The sequence below is a fragment of the Pleurodeles waltl genome, chromosome 9 (assembly GCF_031143425.1).
Source record: "Pleurodeles waltl isolate 20211129_DDA chromosome 9, aPleWal1.hap1.20221129, whole genome shotgun sequence".
In the NCBI taxonomy this organism is placed as follows: Eukaryota; Metazoa; Chordata; class Amphibia; order Caudata; family Salamandridae; genus Pleurodeles; species Pleurodeles waltl.
The window spans coordinates 382,186,853-382,209,276 of record NC_090448.1 but is presented as its reverse complement, the minus strand read 5'-3'; the positions used below and the strand labels follow the sequence as shown (position 1 = coordinate 382,209,276).

Here is a 22,424-nt window from a genome sequence, read left to right as displayed (position 1 = left end):
TGTTGTAGCGCCCTGTATGCGAGGAATTCACCCTTACCTAGGTTGAACCTGTCTGTCAGTGCTTCATATGATAAGAAGTGTCCCTCTTTGAATATATCGCCAATTGTGTTAATACCTTTATCGACCCAGTTTGCTAGTTTAAATTGTTGTGTTATGTTGTGTAGTCCTGGGGTAGCTAGTAGTGGGATTCTGGGTGAGTATGGTGGTATACGCCCTGTCGATATCACATATCGGCGCCATATCCAGTCCGCAACTTCCAGCAAGATATTGCTGTTATGCGCTGGTTTGTCTTGGCCAATGAGCCAGTTTATCGCATCCGATTGTCCCAGCAGGGTGTCTACCATTCGCCCCTCCGAGCCATTTGGGTTGCATGACCAGTCCATAACCCAGTGTATTTGTGCCGCTGCATAGTATAATTCGAATTGGGGTGCTCCCATCCCTCCCTTCTCCAGTGGCAGGTAGGTCCTGGTCAGGGCTACTCGGTGGCGACCTGTGTTCCAAATCAAATCTGTCAGCAGGCTAGCTAGGGGTGTAAAGTAGCTCTCGGGGAGCTTAAGTGGTAATGCAGAGAAGTAGTACAGCATTCGTGGTAGTATGATCATTTTAGCTATTGCTACTCTTCCCATAGGTGACAGTGGGAGTGAGCACCAAAAGGGCATTGAACTTCTTATAGACCTGATCGTTCGGTCTAAATTACCTTCTCTGAGGTCCTTCTCGTCATGATATATTTGTACCCCTAGGTATTTGAAAGTGGTTTAGCACCATTGCAACTTATGTGTAGAGATTATTTCTCTTTGGGGGTCTGGTATTAATTGCATCGGGAACAGACATGATTTTGCCCAGTTTACCTGTAGGCCCAATATATCTCCAAATGTATTTAGCAGGTGTAATAGGTCTGACAGGGATTCCGAATGACTGCGCAAATATATCAGCGCGTCGTCTGCGTATAGAGAGATGACATTATGTGCTTCTCCATCTGGAATGCCCCACTTTGGAGCTTCATGTCGCAGTTGTGCTGTAAGTGGCTCAATTGCTAGTGCGAACAATAGCGTTGACAATGGGCATCCCTGTCTGGTACCTCTGCTTATTACAAATCTCTCTGATATAGTTTCTCCCGTCTTCACTCTTGCTTTCGATCTGCATATAGTGTTTTTATCCATCTTATGAATGTATTGCCGAAGCCCATATTTTTTAGGGACCTCATCAGGTATGGCCAGCCCAGTGTGTCGAATGCCTTTTCTATATCCAGTGAAACCGCCGTCCTTGTATAATCTAATCTTGGGGTTTCGGTTATTAGCCGTAAAAGGCATCTAATATTTGTGTGTGTACTGCGGCCTGGCATGAAACCGGATTGATCCGGGTGGATTAGTATTGGCATTAGTGGGAGAAGACGGTTTGCCAGCACCTTCCCTAGCAATTTACAGTCAGAGTTTAAAAGGGACAATGGTCGGTAGGATCGAACATCTAGTGGGTTGTGTCCTTTTTTGTAGAGGACCACTATAATTGCCTCTCGCTGAGATTCTGGAAGGTGACCTTTTTCTAAAGCTTCTTGTAGCATTTCTAAATATGGTGCTATTATTTGCGTAGAGAACGCCTGATAGTACTCTGCTGGGAATCCGTCCCCCCCTGGTGCTTTATTATGTGCCATTTGTTTCAGCGCCTGTTGGATCTCCTCCAGTGCTATGGGTTTTTCTAGTTCTGACTGCTGTTCTTCCGTCAGCTTGGTTAATTGAGGTGTCTGAAAGAATGCACTTATTTGCTGTTCAGGCGGGGGGGTTTGCCTTGTATAAGGTGGCATAATATTGTTTAAAGGTCTTATTGATTTCTAACTGTGTATTAACTATATTGCCTTCATCTGTATGGATGGCGTTTATATTGGAGTATTGCTGTTCGCCTCTTAATAGCCAGGACAGCAACCTACTGGATCGGTCGCCTTCGGCGTGTATTCACGCTGTGTAGTGCTGGTAGTCATATTTTCGTAAGCGCGCATCAGTTTCAGCCCATTGTTTTTTCAGCTCCCCATTCTGTCCTGCCGTCCTCTCCGCTTCCCTCAATCCTCTCTCAGTATCACATAACTCCTTATGTAATATCTTACGGACTCCGCCTGATGCTGCCATACACAAGCCTCTTATCACAACCTTGTGGCTGTCCCATTCCATTGCTCTTGACGAAGCCGTGTTTGTGTTTGTTTTAAAATATGAATCTATTCCCTCTGCTAACTCTTCTCGGAAGGGGGGGTCACGTAGTAAGGACGGCTGTAAGCGCCAGGTGGGTGTGCGTGTGTGTGCTCTGCCCCAACGCACTGCAGTTACTAGGGGGCAGTGGTCTGATATTGTTTTAGCTAGGTAGAATGCCTTGATTAGTGATTGAGTAAGCTCACTTGTGTATAATTGCAGATCTATACGGGTGTGTAGTTGGTGTACAGGGGAGAAGAAGGAATACTCTCTGTCCGTGGGGTGTAAGCTTCGCCATACGTCATGTAATCTTCTATCTGTCATCCAGTTTCCTAATGCTTGGGATAATCTTCTACTTGGTGCGCATTCTAGTGGGGGGTGGGATCTATCCATGTTTGCATCGGGTACGCAGTTGAAATCTCCCCCCCATATGCTAGGTATCAGTGGGTCTCATGTTAGTGTTGCATAAGTGGACAGCAGAAAATCCGTCTGTTTGATATTAGGTGCATATATACCTGTGATGCACAATTGTTTCCCGTCCAGTTCCCCTCTTAAATGGACATATCTGCCATCTTTGTCTATTTGTGTGTGCTTCACTGTGTAGGGGACATTGGGGGTTATCCATATCAGCACACCTCTTGTGTACGTCGATATGTCAGTGCCCTATATCCTTCCTGACCATTTCCTATCTAATTTACTTAGATCTTCTGCTGTGAGGTGTGTCTCCTGCAATATTGCTATATGTATTTTATGTCACTTAAGATAATTATAAATTCTATTGCATTTATTTATATTGGCCATCCCTCTCACGTTCCAGGTTAAGATATTGTAAGTGGCCATAGAGTTAGTTTTGCTTCCCTTGATGGGTTCACTGCAGTGATTGTAGATCCCCATTGATTCAGCATCTTCCCCTTGAGTCCCCTCCCCCCCTGGGCATACTATCTGTGACCCCTTATGGAATGTGTGTATTGGCGAACTAATACTAACAAAAACCAAAACTATGATAAACTGTGTGGCACAACCGGTGCCATCCTTTACATTACTCAAACTCAAGTCCATTCGGTGCTCCTACTGGATGTGGAGACGTGGTCAAAGGAGATCCGGGCTTACCGCTGTCCATGGCCCACCTGGATGATCTTACATCCCTGCCCAGCTTGGTCGTCCGGTCTTGTATCTGCTTCCGACACTTTGGAGCCAGTCTATTCTTGCCTGTCATTCCAGGCATTCGTTTACTGTTCTTGCTTCCGGAAGGGTTTAGCCTGTCCTGTGCGTATCGATTCATGTTAGCCCAAGCAGCCATGGCCCAATTGTGTTTCACGTTGTTGTTCTATTGTGTCACTAATGAAGTAGTTTCCTGATTTTTGTTAGCTTGCTTGCGCGGTTTCATATGTCATCTGCTGCGCGTGGGGTCAGAGCGGGGCCAAACATGAGCAGCGAAGAGGGGGTGGGCTAGGGCAACCCTGTGAAGAGTTTGAGTCCGAGTCTTTGTTTTCAGTTCTGGTCAATGATTGCGTTGATGCGAATATTGTTGCCACTTTGAGGACCTGTGCCTGCGCATCTGCAGCCTGAGATTTTGTTGGTCGGTTTTTGATCCTGGAGTTGGTTTTCTTTTTTCTTCCAGGGCGTTGTACCAACCATTCACCATGTCCATCGGGTTCCATCACTGGGTCTACCAGGCCTTTGGCATGCAGCCATGTCCATGTGTCTTCTGCGGATGGGAAGAAGAGAGTCCTGTCGCCAAAAGTGGCGCGTTTGCGCTGGACTTCCATCGTGTAGTCAGGATATGCTGTTATCTCGGCGTTCTCCATGCGGACAGGCCATTTATTTCGGAAGCTTTGCAACACTAGGCCTCGGTCCCTGTAGTTTGGAAACCTTACTATCAGTGGGCGGGGTGGGGCGCCTGGCCGGGGTGGTCCACCCGGGACACTGTGTGCTCGCTCTATTACCAGCGTTTGTGGGGTGGCCTGAGGTAGCACCGTGTCACTGAGCCATTGCTCCAGATAGTGTTCAGCGTTCGGAAGTTCTGTTCGTTCCGGGACCCCTAGAAACCTTACATTATTCCTGCGTGAGCGACTCTCAGCGTCTTCAGCTCTGCGTTGTAGCGATGTTATGTCACTTTCCATTCGCTGGATTTGAGCCTTCAACTCTGCTATTGCCGGCTGGGCTGTTTCGAGTTCCGATTCAGTGATGGTGACTCTCTCTGCCAATTTCCGTTGGTCTGTGCGAAGGAGATTAACTTCCAGTACCACTGAGTCTATTTTTCCTTCCAGTGAGGTCTTTGTGTCTAGTACTGCTTGCAGCACTTTATCAAACTGTGTTGAGTGAGCGGCCGTGGTGTCAGACATCTTTTGCAGAGCGTTAGTTTGGGTTCCCGTTTCTCCTTCGGGAGAGGTGGTCTCGGCTTCTGCATTCGAATGTGCCTTCGGAGGTTTTGTTTTGCCCATGGTTGCACTCGTCGTGGTTACATTGTTTATTGGGTCTTGCCGTGTGTTGCGTTTCGTTTGAGTGACGTATCAGATCATTGAATTCGCTTCAGGGCCTCACACCCCATTTTTTTTTCTGCTTCGTTTTATTTTACTTTTGCTCTCCCCTCACAAGTCCTCTGCACTGATGATGTCCTGTACGTGTTGGGCGAGCCAGGGTGGCTATATAGTCATGAGTGATCGACAATGTTTTTTTTTTTTCTTACTCTGTTGCTTTCTCTTCCTTTCTTCTTTCACTCACTTTTTTTTTTTCCTGCTTTCGCCTTTCCCTTCTCCGCTGCTCTCCCTTCCACTGCTTTCTGCTCTCTCCTATACCGCTCGCCTTTCTTCCTCTTTCTTCTCCCGCCTTCCTTCCTGCACTACGGTGCTCTCCTCTTCCCCTTCTTCTGCTTTTGTGGGAACCGGCTCACCGGCGAAGGAAGGTGCCGAGAGGGCCCTCTTCTGTCTTCTCGACTCGATGTGCTGTTCGTGGTTTGCAAGAACAGCCGTCTCTTCCTTCAAATACATTTCCAATTGTTTCGCCCGAAAGGCAACACCAGCGCCCCGCTTATCCCGGGGGCGGGGGGACCGCGCTTATCCTTTTTATTTTTTCATTTTAGGGGTTGCCGCTCTGCCTCGTCCCCCCGCCGCTGTCCTGGGGGCCGCGCTTACTAGTGAAGGGGGAAGCTGGGGGTCTCTTCTTCCGTCTCCCCGTTACGATGTTTTTGTACGCGGCATGGAAATTCGAATGCCGCACGTCCCTGTTGCCGCCGCGCGCGAGGATTACTTCCAGCGCTTCGTGGCACTCAGGAGGGGGGTCGTACCTGTAGTTGGGGGGGGGCTGCCGCCCCGTCTCGGCACTTCTCTGTGGTCCGCTGCGGCCTCTCCCGGATCCGTCGCTGGGCCTCGTCAGAGGGGGGAGGCCTTTCCCCCTTCGTCACGGTCCGTGCGCGGAGCCGCGTTGCCCTCTCGAAATGTCCCGATCTTCAATTGGGGTGGCGACCGACGTCTGAAGTCCCTGCGCAGCCGATTCTAGTGTTTAGACGGCTGCAGGGATGCCAGAATTTCGCTAATAAGTGGTGGGCCGCGAGTGGAGCTCGGATCACACGTCCGCTCCGGCCACCATGTTGACCATGCCCCCCGAGGTAGCAGCATTTACTGGGTGTAGTAAATATTGCCCCCTATTCCCCAGTACCTTGAATCAAGGCCAAGCAAGGAAGACTAGTTTAGTATATCTGCTACATAAACTACAGCTTCATATTTGGTTGTGTCGGTGCAGATCTCAAATTGAGACACCCTCTTTTAGACTGGAATTCTTTCAAACTCCTGCTTCATATCTCGATGAAAATATCTACATCTTCACATTGAACTTCCATTTCACATTTCCATACGTGTCAAAGCAAGAAGCAACCTGTGACTCGTAAGGGGCAATTATATTTTGAACTGCTTTTCTGAATTGATAACATGGCTGCAAAAAGATTGTTTTGCATACCTAACTTTAATATTGGTGATCATGAATTATAGGATAATTTACACGGTGAACTCTGCCTCAGCAGTTGAGTAACCATTTATAACTTAAATCTTTATTGCACAGCCCATAACAGCTGAATTAAAAAATATAATGTTTACTATTTTCTAACTAAATACGCTCCTTCTAGAGATCTTGGAAGGATAAAAGACTCACTGGGCCCCTCTGGAAGCTTAAACTGTACCACGGAAGTTCTAACACACACATAACGGCGATAGGCAGTCACGGTCACATGCTGGGATACCTTTCTGTCAGTAAAACCATCAGCAAACAAGTTTAGAAGACAGCTTTTGCTGCTATGCAATACCTTGCTTAGTATACTTACAAGCGCATCAAAGTCAGGTTTCGAGATATAGGTGTTTAAAGAAAAACAAGAAAAATTTTCAAGAAATCCCTACTATGATAAAAAGGATGAATGTCAAAGGATGTCCCTATATATTTCCTCTTGTAGGGCTAGATTGTGTCTTTTTTACAGGAACACACTGAAACCTTATCATAGTGAGCCCTTCCAATGCAAAGCATGTATTAGGAATGTACATACCTGTTGCATCCTCTTGCAGGCCCACATCAAACGCTAATTTGTCGGTGAGCGATCTCGAGGTGGTCAGGCAACTTAAATACTAAATGCAAATGAGAAGCATGTGGTTAGTTGAAGCTGTTTATGGCACAATCCAACGAATCCTTAAAACTACCTATATTCAGGCCAGTTGAGTGAAGGATGACACATCTGGTGAACCTACACACACCTACATTGGATCAGCCTTTCTACACTCCATGAGGCACCCATAGACATATTCCCTCACTTATATCTGAAAACCTTTACAAATATGAAGATCTTTATATTCTTTAAAAAATAAAATATAATTTATCACATCATCCGCTGTAAAATAATTAAGGTGTTTACAAAACACATCAAATTCAAAAACAGTGTGATATAAAAAATACCAATATATGTTACAGATTAAAAGAGAGAAATTCAGAATGATCATTTCACGTTGCCTTATTTATATTATGCCTAGGCGCATATACCCTATGAGGTCCAAAACATAACAAACCTCATTAGGGGCATCTCAATTACATCCCTATTATTCTTTCAGAGTGTATTCCAAATATTGCTCTCTAATAATTTAGAAGACATATGACTATACAAGTTGTGGAACATGAATCGCTCATTTCATCTATAAAAAGGAGTTTGTTTTATGTACTAGAGCATGTTCCCTAGTGCCCCGGTCAATTCCGACATGTGAGGTATTTTCTGCTACTGCACATATCGGAATTACAAGCTCAGCGGCAATCACGTCATACTAATAATTTTCCCCAGGTAAAGTTTGGTAGTTCAAACCTATAGAAATATACCAGGGAAAAATACCCAGTAAATACCGGGACATGCAGATTTGGTGCAAAAATCTCCAAAATCCACCTAGGGTAAAAGTCATAGTAGGAGCGATGCATGGCAATTTTGAGTGGGTAACAGCCTCACTCCTAATCTTGCTGTGCTGAGAATTTAATTCAATAGAAGTTTCAACATTATTTTTCGTACTTGGAGCAATGAGGAACATTGTAGCAAGATACGTAAAATGTTTTAATTAGTTCTATTAGAAAGTTAGGTTTTTGTTTTTTTCTCCAAGATGATACAGGCATAAATCTAAATTTCATACAAGGGAATGTAACTCTGAGTTTTAAATTATCTATTAGATATTAGGGGGGCTGCCCTTAGTTTGTGGGCCAGTTTTCATTTCGATAATGTTCTCAGATCTAATCGATGGGTTATAGCCTGCATTCTAACTCTGCTTATTGTTTTTGACATATTCTTAATCTTAGCCACTTTCTTCAGGTGATTCTTCAAGTTATTTCTATACTAATAATTCTAATGATCCAACTAAATCTAAACTAATCCAATGCAATATCCGTCCAGATTAGGCTCATTTGTGTAGATTGTGGTTTAAGGTTTATCAAAGTATATTATGTAAAATAAACATAAAAACTGAACAAAGAAACAGTCTTCCAACCGTAACTGCATGCGTGGACCCATATTCCACAGAATTAATAAGCTCAGAGACAATTTGCTACAATGGTGTGTAATTGATTGATTTACCTTTAAATAACATTGCCTTGCAAAGTCAAATAAAGTAATTTGTGTTTGAAAAGTTTAACAAATAGAAAATAATTTGATACCCAATGAATAACATAGTAAGGGCATAACTTAGGGCCTGATATAGAATTTGGCAGACGGGTTACTTCCTCACAACACTATGGATATATCATCCACCTTGGTACAAGTACATTATATCCTACGGCATTTGTATTAAGATGAACAGGAGATCTGTAGGTTGTGATGGAGTAATTCATCCACCAAACTGTAAACCGGCCATTAGTGTTTTTGGGTAAAGAAAAATCACCCAATGTAAAGCAGGTGCCATATCTGGAGGATAATCTAAGAGTGAAATTTCCTCCACCATACTATCCCTATATTGAAGGGAATTCCGTGAATGTTTTCTCTGTTGTATTCACTACCTCTGCCATAAATCAAAGGATTTTTCAATCCTACATAACTCCAACTCACTGTCTACCAACATAGACTCCACCTATATGAAACTCAATAGCTGCTTAGAGAAGGTGCCTAAATGGACGGTGCCAGCTGTCTGCAATTAAATGGGGCAGAAAACAGAGGTCCTGGTAGTGGGCAATAATCCAATCCTCTGGGAGCAGAGTAGTGGGCCTCCTTTCCTAGGGGAACACCCACTTTCCAAACTGGAGGTTAAGAGCCATGGGATTACTTTGGAAATCATCTCTCTATGGCCTCTCAAGTAAAGAAGGTAGCTAGCTCCTGCTTTGGCCTCCTAGGAGCATTATGGAAAACTATGAAATGGCTCCCAGTCGAGTCACGAAGAACAGTGATCTAAGGACTGATTCTTTGACACCTTAACGGTTATTAAAAAACATCAAATTGTTCAGAACGCTGCTACTCGAATACTGTTAGGTATTCCTAAAATGCGGTCAGCGCCGGCAGCACTGAAAACTCTCCATTGGCTGCATAGGAGTGGCAGAGTACATTTAAAGGTACTATGTCTTATATATTGGGAAAACACATAGTGGTCCAACGTGCTTCATCAGCTGATCACACCCTATTGGACTAATAGGGCCCTCAGGTCCAACAACCTTAATCTTCTTGTTGTTCCCAGAGTCTAGCGAGCGAGAAGTGGAGGTTGGTCCTTCACTTATCTTGCACCCAAACTCTGGAACTTCCAGCCCATCAGCCTATGAACAGAAACAATTTAATGAGTTCCACAAAGCAGCTAAAAACCTATATTTTCCCATAAGTAGTTTACTTACCCTCATTCTGCTAAAGCCACCAGCGCAGGGAAGCCCGTTGTCAGGTAACCATGTGCTTTATAAAAACGGTGAATAGAATAGGTGCTTAAGGAGACTGAGGCTTGCTAATGAATCTGTGGATGCTGTCCACAGAGGAAATCAGTTAAAGCTATTTTCCAGACTGCAACTACTATATGTCATTTACATGTAGTAAACCAAACTCTGCTCAGGAGCTGCCTTAGCCTTCCACGCTTGACATTATCCCATTGCCTCTGCAATCTAGTTTACAATTTTTCTCAAATATAATTTAGTTTGATGACATCTTGCTTGCTGGATCTGTCACAAAAAGGTTTGTACTAAGGTCCCTTGTTGGAAAACATTGTCCTATAGGTTTTTCTACAGGACAGTCACAATGTGGAGAAACCTACTAATAAAGATTGTCCTATTGTCCTGCAAGTAGTCATATTTATGCTGATGATCAAAATACTGTATTCCAATATCATGCCTGCACTAATTCCACATTCCATGCCCCAGCACAAACAATCATTCTACCACTCTTAAATAACAGGCACTTTCTCCGCTTCCAATTCTTCCACTCTCTCGTCAGTGCTGGGAGGCTCGCCAGACATACCTATTCATATCTACACCTATTATCTGTAGGAAGAATGCCTGAGTGCACTTTCGTAACATCCACTACTCAGTGCTACTGACAAACTGTTTAAGCGTCCACCCCCACTTCTGCAACTCTACTCCTATGATAGAGGATTCTTTCATACAAAAGCCCTCAATTTACAATCTTGCCTTTTACGCTCCTTCATGCTTCAGTCCCCTATCTGTGTTGATGAAAGATTTGAATATTGTCCATTAAGAACCAGAGAGGGTAAGTGGCACAGGACTGAACTAAAGAAGTATGGATTATACAGTGCTGCCCTACCTAAAACGTATAAACCTCAACAAAAAAGCTGGCCATAACCAAGCCTCTAAAAAAGTGATAGAGCTCACCTAAGGTTCATGTTTTGGCATTTGAACTCAAGAGTTCACTCCAGTCTCCTCAATGACGGAACAAATATGTGAACCCGTGTTCCTTAGTAGATTAATGTACATAATGCCTGGACCAAATGTCTGTGAAAGGAGCAATTGTGGTGATGAGGTCCAGTTTTCAGTGGCAAGGAAAACCACTGCAACTGAGGCTAGGGCACACCCAGGCCGGGAAACGCACTTCAAACATGCCTTACTTACCATGCTGCTGTGGGAATGACGAAGTAAGATAGCGTGTCCATACAGAAGGGTCCGGTGCCCACCTCCCTGTGATGACTGTAAACAAAAGAAATTTTACATCTGTCAATATAAGAACGAAATAATTCACTCAATGTGGTTGGGCATTATATGCCCAAATGTTTTTACCAAATGTCTGAACTACACCCTAACCCTTCTGCCCAGTCACATGCCTACGGGCAATGCTGCAAGAACCCATCATTGTAGATGGTGGCAAGCGGCTGCAGCCCATTGTGGAGGGTGTCCAATCAATATTTGAATGCAAACAATAAGTCAGTCTCTTTTCTGTATATACGCAGGTGAAAAGATAGGTAGGTAAGTGTGTCTCTCTATACTTATCAACTTTTTTGCTAAGTTGCCAGGTCCCTGCAGCAAGAAACGATACATAGAACTGATCCAGGCCAACTTCTATGCTCACTAAGAACTCCAGCACTTAATGTAGAGGAAAGACTCAAAAGGGTTTTAGTGTCGCCGCTATTATACCATCAAAAAGAGATTATGTGACTCAACTATGTCATGCAACAGCAGCTCTGTTTTGAATAATTTCATCAACGTGTTGATCATTTTTATTAACATGTTCAAATTGCACACTGGTTAGTTAGTAGAGAGGTATATCATTTCACGAGGCCACTAGATAAACTTGCATAGGTTAACCACACTCAACTCAGTTAAAAATACTCTTTCCAGGGGGAAAGAAAGATCAGGGTGGCTGTCAAATCTCCAGTTCCATTAATCATCAATCCTAATAAAAGCTTTTCTTCAAAACACGTTCTTTTCTGGTGCATTAAAAAATTGTGTTCTGTTCAGTTTATGATTTCTGCATGATGCCATTTATTTTTGACTCAATTAAATAACTTCTCAGAGACTGTGTAACAATAAAAACTACAGAGAGTGGAGAGGGAATGCAGGCAAATTAGAAATATGGTTATGCCAGGAAAGAAGAGTTGGACAGCTTCAAGTTGGCTGGCGTTTATGGTAGTCTAGTGATGCATTTCTTTAGGCCACTGTTGATGTTGAGTCACAGGAGCTATGGCACATGCTAACGACAATTCTAGCAGTTATGTACGCTTTGAACTCTTTCACTACTACCTCATCCAATAAGACTATGCAGATGTATTCCTGAGTTAATGTGTCTTGTATGTATGCCTGCATGTCTCTTTGAGAGGGGCTGTGCTGAGATGACTGTGACCATACCAAGTGTGCTTTGAACAAGACTATGCGGAATGGATGTCTTCGGTAGGGCTGTCTCCTTGAGCATTTCTTCTTGAACGTTTACCTCAGTGATGCCATTCACTAACAGTGCTGTCTTCAGGGCAGTTGTTTCAATGAGTGTGAATCCAGAAAGACTATTTCAGGGAGAACTGGGGAATAAGCACATAGATTCCATCCACTGTAGCACACTGGACTGGTTCTATTATGACTCTTTAAAGTCTCACTCTAGTCCATTTCCACTTTTCAGAGGTATATGAAAGTCTTCTTGCGTTGGTCATCAGCTATATATACAATCCTGAAAAAAATATAATTGAGTTTAAATTCACTGAAAACCCTTACCCTGACATCAGCACATCTAACAATGACCTTTACACTCTGATCGACAGCCCAGGGATCAGAGAGGATGTCTGATGTCAAGTTTCAGGTTTCAAGTACGGAAAAAGGATGAAGTACCATGCAGTGAATTAGGGGGTGGTGGGAAACAAACAGCACCACAACAAAAGAAAATTTGCTTGATGGATAGTTGATGGGTGGACAACAGTTGTTCAGAAGGAATCAGAAGACAGTACGAGGAGCACCCAGCTAATTAACACACAAGAATGATTATGTCATGGGTCATCAGATGTCAAAGGATGGGGGTAGGGTCAGAAGGTGTCATTCACCAGGGCTGCCACCTTGATGCGGCATGTCCAGATAAAACTCTGATCACATAAAAGGCCACTACCTCAGGTACCGCATGCTCATCTCAACTGGGTCCTGATGGATTTACCTTCATAATAAAATTTCCCTCTTCTATAACAGCACTTCTTAAATCGTGTCTCCAGAGCACACTAGCCAAGACGCGGGAATGCATAAACCTCACATCATCCAGGAAATACAATCCTTTTTATAGATAGGGCTGCACTTCGATAATTTTTCACTCTTTTTTACATTGATATTTTTCTATAAATGAGGGACTACGTTCACAAATTTTACATGGTTTCTAAATTCAACGTATTTTTCATAAACACTGCATAGGTAGTGTAAATAATGTTATTACTAGAAGCAGTTGTACCCTCATTAGATTCTCATTAGATCTTTGCAGTGCTCTGGCCAGTAGGTTGTCATATGTTTCATTCAAGGAACTCATGGGCTTACAATTAAATCCTAGATTGTTTGAATTACATTATACACAATATTACACTAGAAAGTTTACCTTTCTATATGTTACATTCTGACCATATGGTTGCAGCTCAGAACTATTGATATGCGCCTCTTGACTGATCCACAAGGCATACGATCAGCAAACGAGGATCATGTAAACTGTCAGTGTAGGCACCAAATTCATATTTTAAGCGTGTGTCCTGCCCTAGTCCCTGAAAGGCATTCCTGGCTACAACAAATGTCTATTTCTGAAAGCAGTAGATCTTACAAATATGCTGAAACGCTTTGCTTCATTCTTTTTAACTCAACAAGGCCTGTGAATAATTCTTCAATTCTCTTAAGTAGTACTGAAGCAACCGTTCTGGCATCATAGCTATTTCTGTGGCGGCAGTAGCTGTTGTTGGTTCTTTAATCTATTTTAATTATGACATAATAAAACCTGTGTTTAAATATTGTGAATATTTTTAATGATCAACAATATTGTTTTTCTACTTTTTTACGTATGTGTTTCTATTAATAATGGTACTTTTCTATAAATAACACCTTCTCCATAAATACTGTATTGACTTAATTAATAATGTTTCTATAGATAATGGAATTATTGTAGCTTTTCATAAGTGATATGTTTTATATACAATACAGCCCTTCAACAAATAATGCTTTTGCTTCCATAGCTTATGCACGCCTGTAGACTGATCACTCTAAATAATGCCACATTTCTGTAAATAACAAAGACATTCTATAAAGGTGTTGTCTCTATAGAAAGCCATATCAATTTCGAAACATAATGTTGTTTTTTCATAAATCGCATGTTCCTACAAATATTTTCAGTTTTTTATATATTAGTGTGTTTCTATAAATTCCGAGCTCTACAAATAATTAAATGTTTGTAAAAAATATGTTTCTATAAATAAAAAGGTATTTCAACAAATTATGGCGCTGATTTAAAAAAGCTCAATTTCTAAACTTTTTACCAACAAATCCTAGACTCCTGACGCAAATAGACTCAGGTTGGGAGCACGATACTGCTTTACATTCCATAACAATGCAGTTCAACCTGAAAATTATGTGTTTTCCTTTTTTCCATAACATACTATTTTATATGTGTTTCTATTAATAACTCCTTGTTTTTTGTAAATTTTGTAGGCTTGGAATCAAATCTGGACTCCCGCACTAGGATGAGCATGGCGTGGAAATTAAACGGGCCGCAGAGGAGAGGTGGAAGCCCCAGTGGTGATGGACTGGGAATACGGTGATAGAGAGGGGAGGGCAACAGTCAGGGCAAACAGGAGGCAACAGGCCAATTTCTGTAAACATACCCATTTGTCCAAATCGACCTGCAAGCGCAGAAGACAAGACATAAAGCAAAACACAAAGAGAAAACAAGTGAATGTCTAATTTCCTCCAGTGGAATGTACTGCTCCAGATTCAGCAGGGCAGACCTAGACTAATACCTGCACCTATCCTTTGCTAGTAAGGGTGTCTAACCATCGGTCGTACCCTGACAATGACCACCTCTAAACTACCTCTGCATTCTTTTCGAATCTAAACGTTGACTGCCTATAGACTATATTTTCATTTTCGAATCCTGGTATGGGTAGTCTCTCAGCTGTGTCACCTTTTGACTCTCCCATATGTGGTGAATCCGTCTTTCTCTGTAATTCTAGCTTCCAAACCTGGGTAATCTCTGTTTCGTTTTGACTTGGAGAGTCTCTTGCCTGTCTGAAATTCTGTTACGTCCTGACCTGGGTGATCTCTAGAAGGCTTGCACTTCTGTTACTTACAGCCCCTGCTCCTCTCTTTTGTCACACTTTTTCATGTTCTCTCCCCATCCAGTTTTCTGTGTGAATTACTGTGCGCCTGTGCAAAACAGGCACTCCTGAAAGAGAACAGTCAAACCACTTTGGCCACCTGTGTTTATCTTATGCAAAATAGAAGCGTAGCTTCCTCTGGTGCATCGGGTACAGTGGCACCAGGGCCCAAAGGCCTGAGGGGCCCACTGAATAATGATTTATTGAGTATTTTATCATTCAGAGAGCATCCAGAGGGCCCATATCCTTGCACTAGTGACCATGACATACTGTCTACTGCTGATGCTAACATTCTATAAATTACCCTAAGATAACAGACCTGCAAAGCTCAGCAAAAACCTGTCTTTGGAACAGGGAAAGAGTCCTACAATCACAAGAGAATTGGCATCTCTTAGCCATGCCTCGTCAATGAGCGTTCGTGTTCCTCCACCTGACTGACCACACGAGGAGGTTGTTTAATTTGTGTTCATTGATCTCTCATTGACAAAGGAAACAAAGGATAAATTGTGTCAATTAGCACCTCTAAGGAGGTTTAGTTAATGCCAGTGCTACTAGGTCGAGAAGATCTGTATAGAGTTCACAGAAGAACAAGCCCCAGAAAGCCAGTGAACGTTCTGCTTCACTGCCCACTCTCATACTGGGGTTTTAACCTTGTCCTAGTTTTATATCTCTCCCTTCACCGCATCTTAAGAAATAGAACTGCAAATGTCTAATCCGTCTACTAAAATTGAAGACCACCATGATGTCTCTGGCTAGAAGTGAAGTCTGTCCCTGGCCCTCTTGGAGAACCAGTTTTGAAGCACAAAGAAACTAAGACAATCTCAAAATAAGTCACATAAACAAAGCTCACAATACTCTTGATGGTGCCTCCATGTCTGACTGAGTAACATGGCAAGAGCAGGACTCCAAACGTAGACTAGCAAACTGCCCACAACTCTCTTACCAACTTCCTGGCAGCCGCAACAAAACATACGGAAAGCAAACAGTTCAAAACAAGAAACAACAGTCAGCAGCAAGTTCAGTAAAAACATATAGTGTGGACAAATCCTGGTGATGAGACATGCACCCGAGGGATGGAGAGGCACAGGAGTCTGGGAGGTGCACAGTTGTTCCCCCTTGAAGACTCAGTATCTACATTTTGTGGCAAAATGTCAATGTTTGAGAGCAAACAGATAACAAATTGGCAAAGGTAGCTGTAAAAACTTTGTTGAGGGTTTCTTAGTTTATGAGATCAAGGGAGGTCAATGTGGTGTGGCAGTATTCCCTACTCTCAGCTGTACTTTGGATCCCCTGGTGTCTCTACCACTTTGCCACTTGTGACGGTATCCTCATTTGTCAGGATAGTAGCCTCTAAAACAGCCAGTCTGTCCCCACTAAAGTTCCCTTCCCAGTACAGAGTAACATGACAACTCTGGATGGGCCTTCAGTGCATCAGTTTGTCTATTTGTTATTATGGATCCTCCAATGACTAGTTTGCTTAGTTTGGATCGGCCTTTGCCTTCTACATTAATTGCGACCCTTTCATAGCTAGAACAGAACATATATTAAACAAAAACATCTGCACTGGTATCGCTACATTCCTCAGTGTCTGTAGATTGTAACAAACGTTTGGCCGCTGCACTCTACGGTTGATACTATGTATTTTTCTCATTTGGAACTATTGAAGATACACTGTTATGCAACATGATCAATGCTCACCAATGTGCCAACTGTGATTGTAATACAAATTTTGCGACTATTATATGCTACTTTGGCTTTTCATAGACTTGTTAACTTAAGCAATACAGCTTGAGCCCAGGCATAAGTGTGACAAAATCACCATGATGCTTGTGGCCTGCTCCTGGTACACTTGGGCAGTATTATACCAGTACTAGTGCACCATTGCTGGCCTTTGATTCCAAGTCACTTGTATGATAAAAGCGCCTCCTTCTTACTATTCTCTGACCTCAGGACACATGTTTGAAAATGGACTAATACAAACTGCTGCCCTTACACTGCACCAGAATTGTCTTTGCCTTTTTAAGACTCAGCTTCTGCATGATTACTGACCACAACCATAATTGCCATCAGATGTCCCGCTCCATTAATTAAATCAGAGTAATTCCCAAAACCGCATTCTGATCACAAGTTTGCATGTGCAGTATTGGATTGCTGCCATTGTTGGCTATCTTTCCACCAATTTTAGGCTTCTCCCAACATGGCACACCATCACTAAGTCCCCTGTGGGAATTTCCCCATTCCTGTATGCATCCTCTTCCATCGGGCCAGCAGTTCCTTAAGGAGAGGACAGGGAACAACCATATTGCAACACCTAGACCTACAACAAAAGGCTTGAACGAAGGTCTACAATGAATGAGGGAACAATCATGCAAGCAAAATATACTTTGCAGTATGCGCTAAAATTCCTTGCACCATTCCTGCTCTCACCTGAAGTCTCCAACGACTTAGGGGCATATTTATAAAAAAATGGCACACAACTGCAATAATGCAGTTGTGCGTCATTTTTCTCAAGCCATCCGTGCACCATATTAATGGAATGACACACAATGTCACTAAGGAATGGCTAGCGTCAAAATAAAAGGCGCTAGCCGGGGGGTATGGCAATCGGGGGAGTGGCGCTAGTGGGTCAGAAATGACGTTAGGCTGGTTAGCGGAAATGTTATTCTGCTAGTCAGCCTAGCGTCATTTACTGATGCACAAGCAGCCAAAAAATGACTCCTGTGTAAGTTTAGACAGGAGTCATGTCCACCGGTGTCCCCTGGGCAAGCCCAAAATACCCAGTGCCAGGCAGGCGGCCCCATGTAAGGGGGTCCCATTGGCACTTTAAGGAAATATAAAATATACTCACCTAGGATGGGGTCTCTCCTGCTGTAGTGTCCCTGTGGTATGGGGGGTGGGCATCTTTGTGCCCATTCCATGGTGTTTCACCATGTAAATGGGCCTACCTGCACCCTAACGCCTGGTCTGGCCCAGATGTTAAATAATGGAGCAAAGTGGCCTTAGCACCATTGTTTAGGCCTGCCTCCTCCTTGTGTGTCATTTCTGCACCGGGAGGTAAATATGGCGCTAGGGGGTTACCATTGTGTTTAGGACGGGAATGCCTACCTTGCATCTCATTGAGGCAAGGTGGTTATGCGCATCCTAAGCATGACGCTAACTATTTTGATGCTAGATGGGTCTAGCGTCAAAATATAAATATGGAGTTAGGTTAGCGCCGTTTAAGTGCCAAAATAAATGGTGTTAAAGCAACGCTAACATCCCTAAATATGGTTAGTGTGCTAGGCTCAATGATGTATGTGACCACTTGACAATATTGACCATTGCCCTTTGACACAAGATACACTGTGTAATAGTTAGCTAGTCCTTGATCCTCCATTTGATCGCACATAGACTGGGCGATTCTAGGGCAATCTACTTATTATATTTCAAAACCTGGGTGCCATTTGCAATATTTGATTAATCCCATATCTGCTCTCTAACCATTTAGTCTCAGATAGCGTATCCCTCTTTTTGGGTTTAAAGTGTTCTGTATGTTGAATTTCTGAAAAAAGGAGTCTACGTCCATACATTTCTCATCAACCACTCCTAGAAACTCACTTTTCTGCAACACCATTGCGGAATGATGCTAGTTTACCAATTATCTAAATTCAGCTTCAACTCAATGGAAAACCAAATGATACAGTGATTACATCATAGTTAAATATGTACGGATTAAAAACCTCTGAAATACTGTAAAGACACCTTTAGAATTCCGAAAGCTAACTTTTTGATACAGTCATTATTGTGAGAAAGAGCGCACTCTGTGACATCATTAGCACCACATGATGAACCTAAAAGCTTGGGTAAGCCTTTTCCATACAAAAAATTGAAAATGTAATTTTGGTCCTGGCAGTAAAATCCCTGAGAGTGACGTGGGTTCAGCAAGTCTCCTGTGATGACAGAGCTCGTGTGGTGTTGGCCGATGGGGATGAGTCACAGGCACAAGCAAGCTGAAACTATGAATGCCTTACCTCACTGCCCATCTCCACTGTGTTAGCCAGCATCTCCTGCAGGGCACGCACCGACAGGGACTGCTCCAGGATGAAGCAGCAAATCGCCAAGTCTGGAGGCACATTCTTGAAGGTATCAGGTGATCAGGAAAAAAAGAAAATAAAATAAATGAATGATGGCACTAATATTTAAAAGCATATCTCAGCTCCAAACAACTTGCCCTCTCATAATATACAGAAGTGTCCACGTGTTGCTGCCTGGCAGTGAATTGGGTAGTCCTCCCTTCAATGTACTGTTAAAGATAAGACTATTGTTCCTAAACTCCAAACGCACCATGAACCTCCCAACCTTACCGATTCACCCACTCATCCCAGTTCAAACGATTATCCCTTGCATTAAGATTAAAAGCACTGAGTTCATCTGTGTCTCAAAATAACTCAATGCCCAAATCAGATCTGTGAGCAGCATAGCCAAAAACACACCTACTGCCATCCCTGGTGTGGTTACTAGGCCTTGAGCCAACCATGTTATCGGTATCACTTGGGGGTATGGGTTCTAATATGATTTATTGGCAAGGTATGGAAAATATGTGAAAGCAAGTCATAACTCCGCCTTTTGTGAGTTACCACTCCATTCCCAAGGTACCTTGTAAATGTAAATGTAAATGTTTTCATTATTTTTACTATTGTGAATTTTATTATAACAAAATTGAAATACAGTAAATGTGATTATATAAATTCATAATAATTATAATAGTAATTATGATTATATTAAGTGCATCAAGTAAAATGTATACATTTTTTTATTAACTTCTTTTTCCACAGCTGGTGTTGAATGACCGTGCAGCATCATAAAGAAGAATGAAACAAGCACATCCTATCCCTCTGATTCCCAGTGTATAAATTATTTATGGTCAAATGTCCAACATGGAGTTAGGCTGACAAGCCCGAAGGACTACTCATCATGGAAAACTTTGCTAGGGGTAGCTCAAATAAGGAATCACATTTCGCTGTTAGACATTGCGAGAAATGTGGAAAGGCACACTGTTCCCCAAGTATTTTACCACTGGAAGTACAGGAGCTTGGTTACTATGAAGAGAGATTTACAGAATATTAAGCAAAAAGCTGAAACAAGTGTCAGTGCTAATGCAGGAACGAGTGAATGCACGAGTAAATGCTTAAACAGAAGAACATCATTAAGGTCAAATGTGTATGCTGAAGAACATATATTTTGTGGAAATATAAAATGCTACAAGGGAACATCTACGCATGAGAAATTAATCAAGGGCAGAAAGCTTAGAATTGACAAAAGGCTTTGAGAGTGTGCAACCATTAATTGTGATTCAAAGATCTTAGCAGCTTGTAGTAGGGACATATTGGCTGCAGAAGCCCATTATCATGCACCTTGCATTAGGAACTACACAAGGGTTAAAGCAAAGGAGGAAGATTTCATCTAGCATTCAAACCAATGATCACTACAAAAATAGCAGAGATGAATGATAAGATAAACTATTTCAATATATTAGGATTGTGATTATTCCTAACAAAGAGGTAATATGTGTTATGATTCTCAATGACAGGCTTGAAACCCTATCCCTATTGACACGCAGAGGAATGCAGGAAATTGACAAATCAACCAAGAATCATATTAGAAGAAAATTGGACTCTAAGTTTGGTGACAGCCTCCACATATTCCCAGACAACCCAGGAAAATTATTGGCCCAACCCGATAGTGTCATGCTACAGGACACTGTAAGAGAAAATCAGAGTTTTAAAGGTTAGGGCAACAGACATGAACAAGATCATTGATCAACCATCACCGCACAAAAGAACAATAATTAGAACAAACTTGACATCAACACCATGGCCATATCACCCATCAGACGTTGATAAGGAAATACCTGGAAATTCAGCCATGCTGATTGATGGTATAGTTCTTGTTCAGAGAGTAAAAGGAAAGGAATCAAACCTTGGTGAGGTGGCTATGTCTGTCTTGTTAGTGTCTTTGTGGGAAGGAAATAGGAGTCAAAGGATCGATGTTGTGTTTGACATGTACAATGAGACGTGTATTAAGAAGAGCGAAAAGAAAAAGGAGGGGAAGAGCTCGGGCACCAGTTGCAGAGCATCTCACCTTACCAGATTATCAGAAAGTGGAGTGAATTCCTAAGCCACATAAGGAATAAAACAACTCTCATTGCATTTCTTGCTAACGAATTGAGGAAACCAGAGTATTTTGTAAAACTTGAGAATAAAATACTGATTGCGAACTGTGAAGATAAATGCTACAAAATAACATCTGAAATGTGCAACGAAGAGCCCGATCTCAATAGTACACATGACGAAGCAGATGGTAGTTTGTTGCTGCATGATGTGCATGCTTCTAAGAAGGGTTATGAGGCAGTAATGATTAGCTCAGAAGACACTGATGTGTTAATTATGTGTATGGGATTCCATGACAGAATCATGGCTAAATTGTTTCTGAAATTTGGTACTAAAGTACACATGCAAGTCCTTGACATTGGGAAAATAGCTTCACCTCTTGGTGAAAATGTTTGTTGAGCTATGATAGGTCTCCATACGTTTACCGGATGTGACACAGTAAGCGCATTTGTGGGAAAAGGAAACGTAAGTGCATTCAAAATCCTGTCTGCCAACAGATATACACAGGAAACATTTTCGCAGCTCAGAGACAAATGTGATCTCTCTGACGAACTAAAGGACAAATTGGAGAAATGCTCATGCTTGCTGTATGCACCAGAATCTTCGGTTCATCACATGAATGACTTGAGATATCACCTATTCTGTGCAAAGAAGGGTACAATAGACAGTCATCAACTTCAACCTTGCAGGGACTGTCTGGAAAAAGATGCCAAATGTGCAAAATATCAACCTGTCATAAGCAAAAGATGTCTTCTGAATGATCCACAGACACCAAGTCCAATTGGGAGAGGGTGGAAGTTGGAAAAACATGAGAGAGCAGAGCAACTGATAGTGGACTGGATGGAGGGGCAGCCAGCACCTCAAGCTGTGTTACATCCACTAACTTGCAACTGCATAAGGAACTGCAAACTGCCAACATGTGTCTTCTGTTTAAATTACTTTAAGTGCACTGACAAGCAGACTTTCCGCCTGTGATGAGGAGAATAATGACACCTATTCAGAAGATGATGATGACAACAAATGTGAATGATAAATTGTGTTTATCTTCACTCATGACATACATTGCCTATGTAAGATGTGACAACTATTTTTATTTGAAACTGTAAGCAAAACCTATGCATATAGTCTATATCAATATATGAGGAATACAATGAAGTTTTATTGTTATTATTTTAAGGACTATATTAGTATTACAATTAATAATCATAATTATTTATTAATTATATTGAATGTAACAAATCTGATAGAATTAGATTTATTTTTCCACATATTATGATGAATTTGTATTTATCAAAAATATGAAAACCATTTATTTTTTTCGGCTATGGTTGCTAATCCAATAATATCAGACAAAAGGC

General features: G+C 42.1%; 1 protein-coding gene across 8 annotated transcripts in view; it reads right to left on the bottom strand.

Annotated features, from left to right (window-relative positions):
- RYR1 (ryanodine receptor 1) overlaps positions 1–22,424 on the bottom strand; it is a 1,068,376-nt gene that overhangs the window by 962,225 nt on the left and 83,727 nt on the right. For all 8 annotated transcript variants that reach the window (XM_069206982.1, XM_069206985.1, XM_069206986.1 and 5 more), the window contains exons 3-5: positions 18,928–19,032; positions 10,716–10,790; positions 6,706–6,784 (exon numbers count right to left, since the gene is read on the bottom strand). In XM_069206982.1, the coding sequence (XP_069063083.1) occupies positions 6,706–6,784; positions 10,716–10,790; positions 18,928–19,032 (259 nt within the window). The remainder of the gene's footprint in view (positions 1–6,705; positions 6,785–10,715; positions 10,791–18,927; positions 19,033–22,424) is intronic.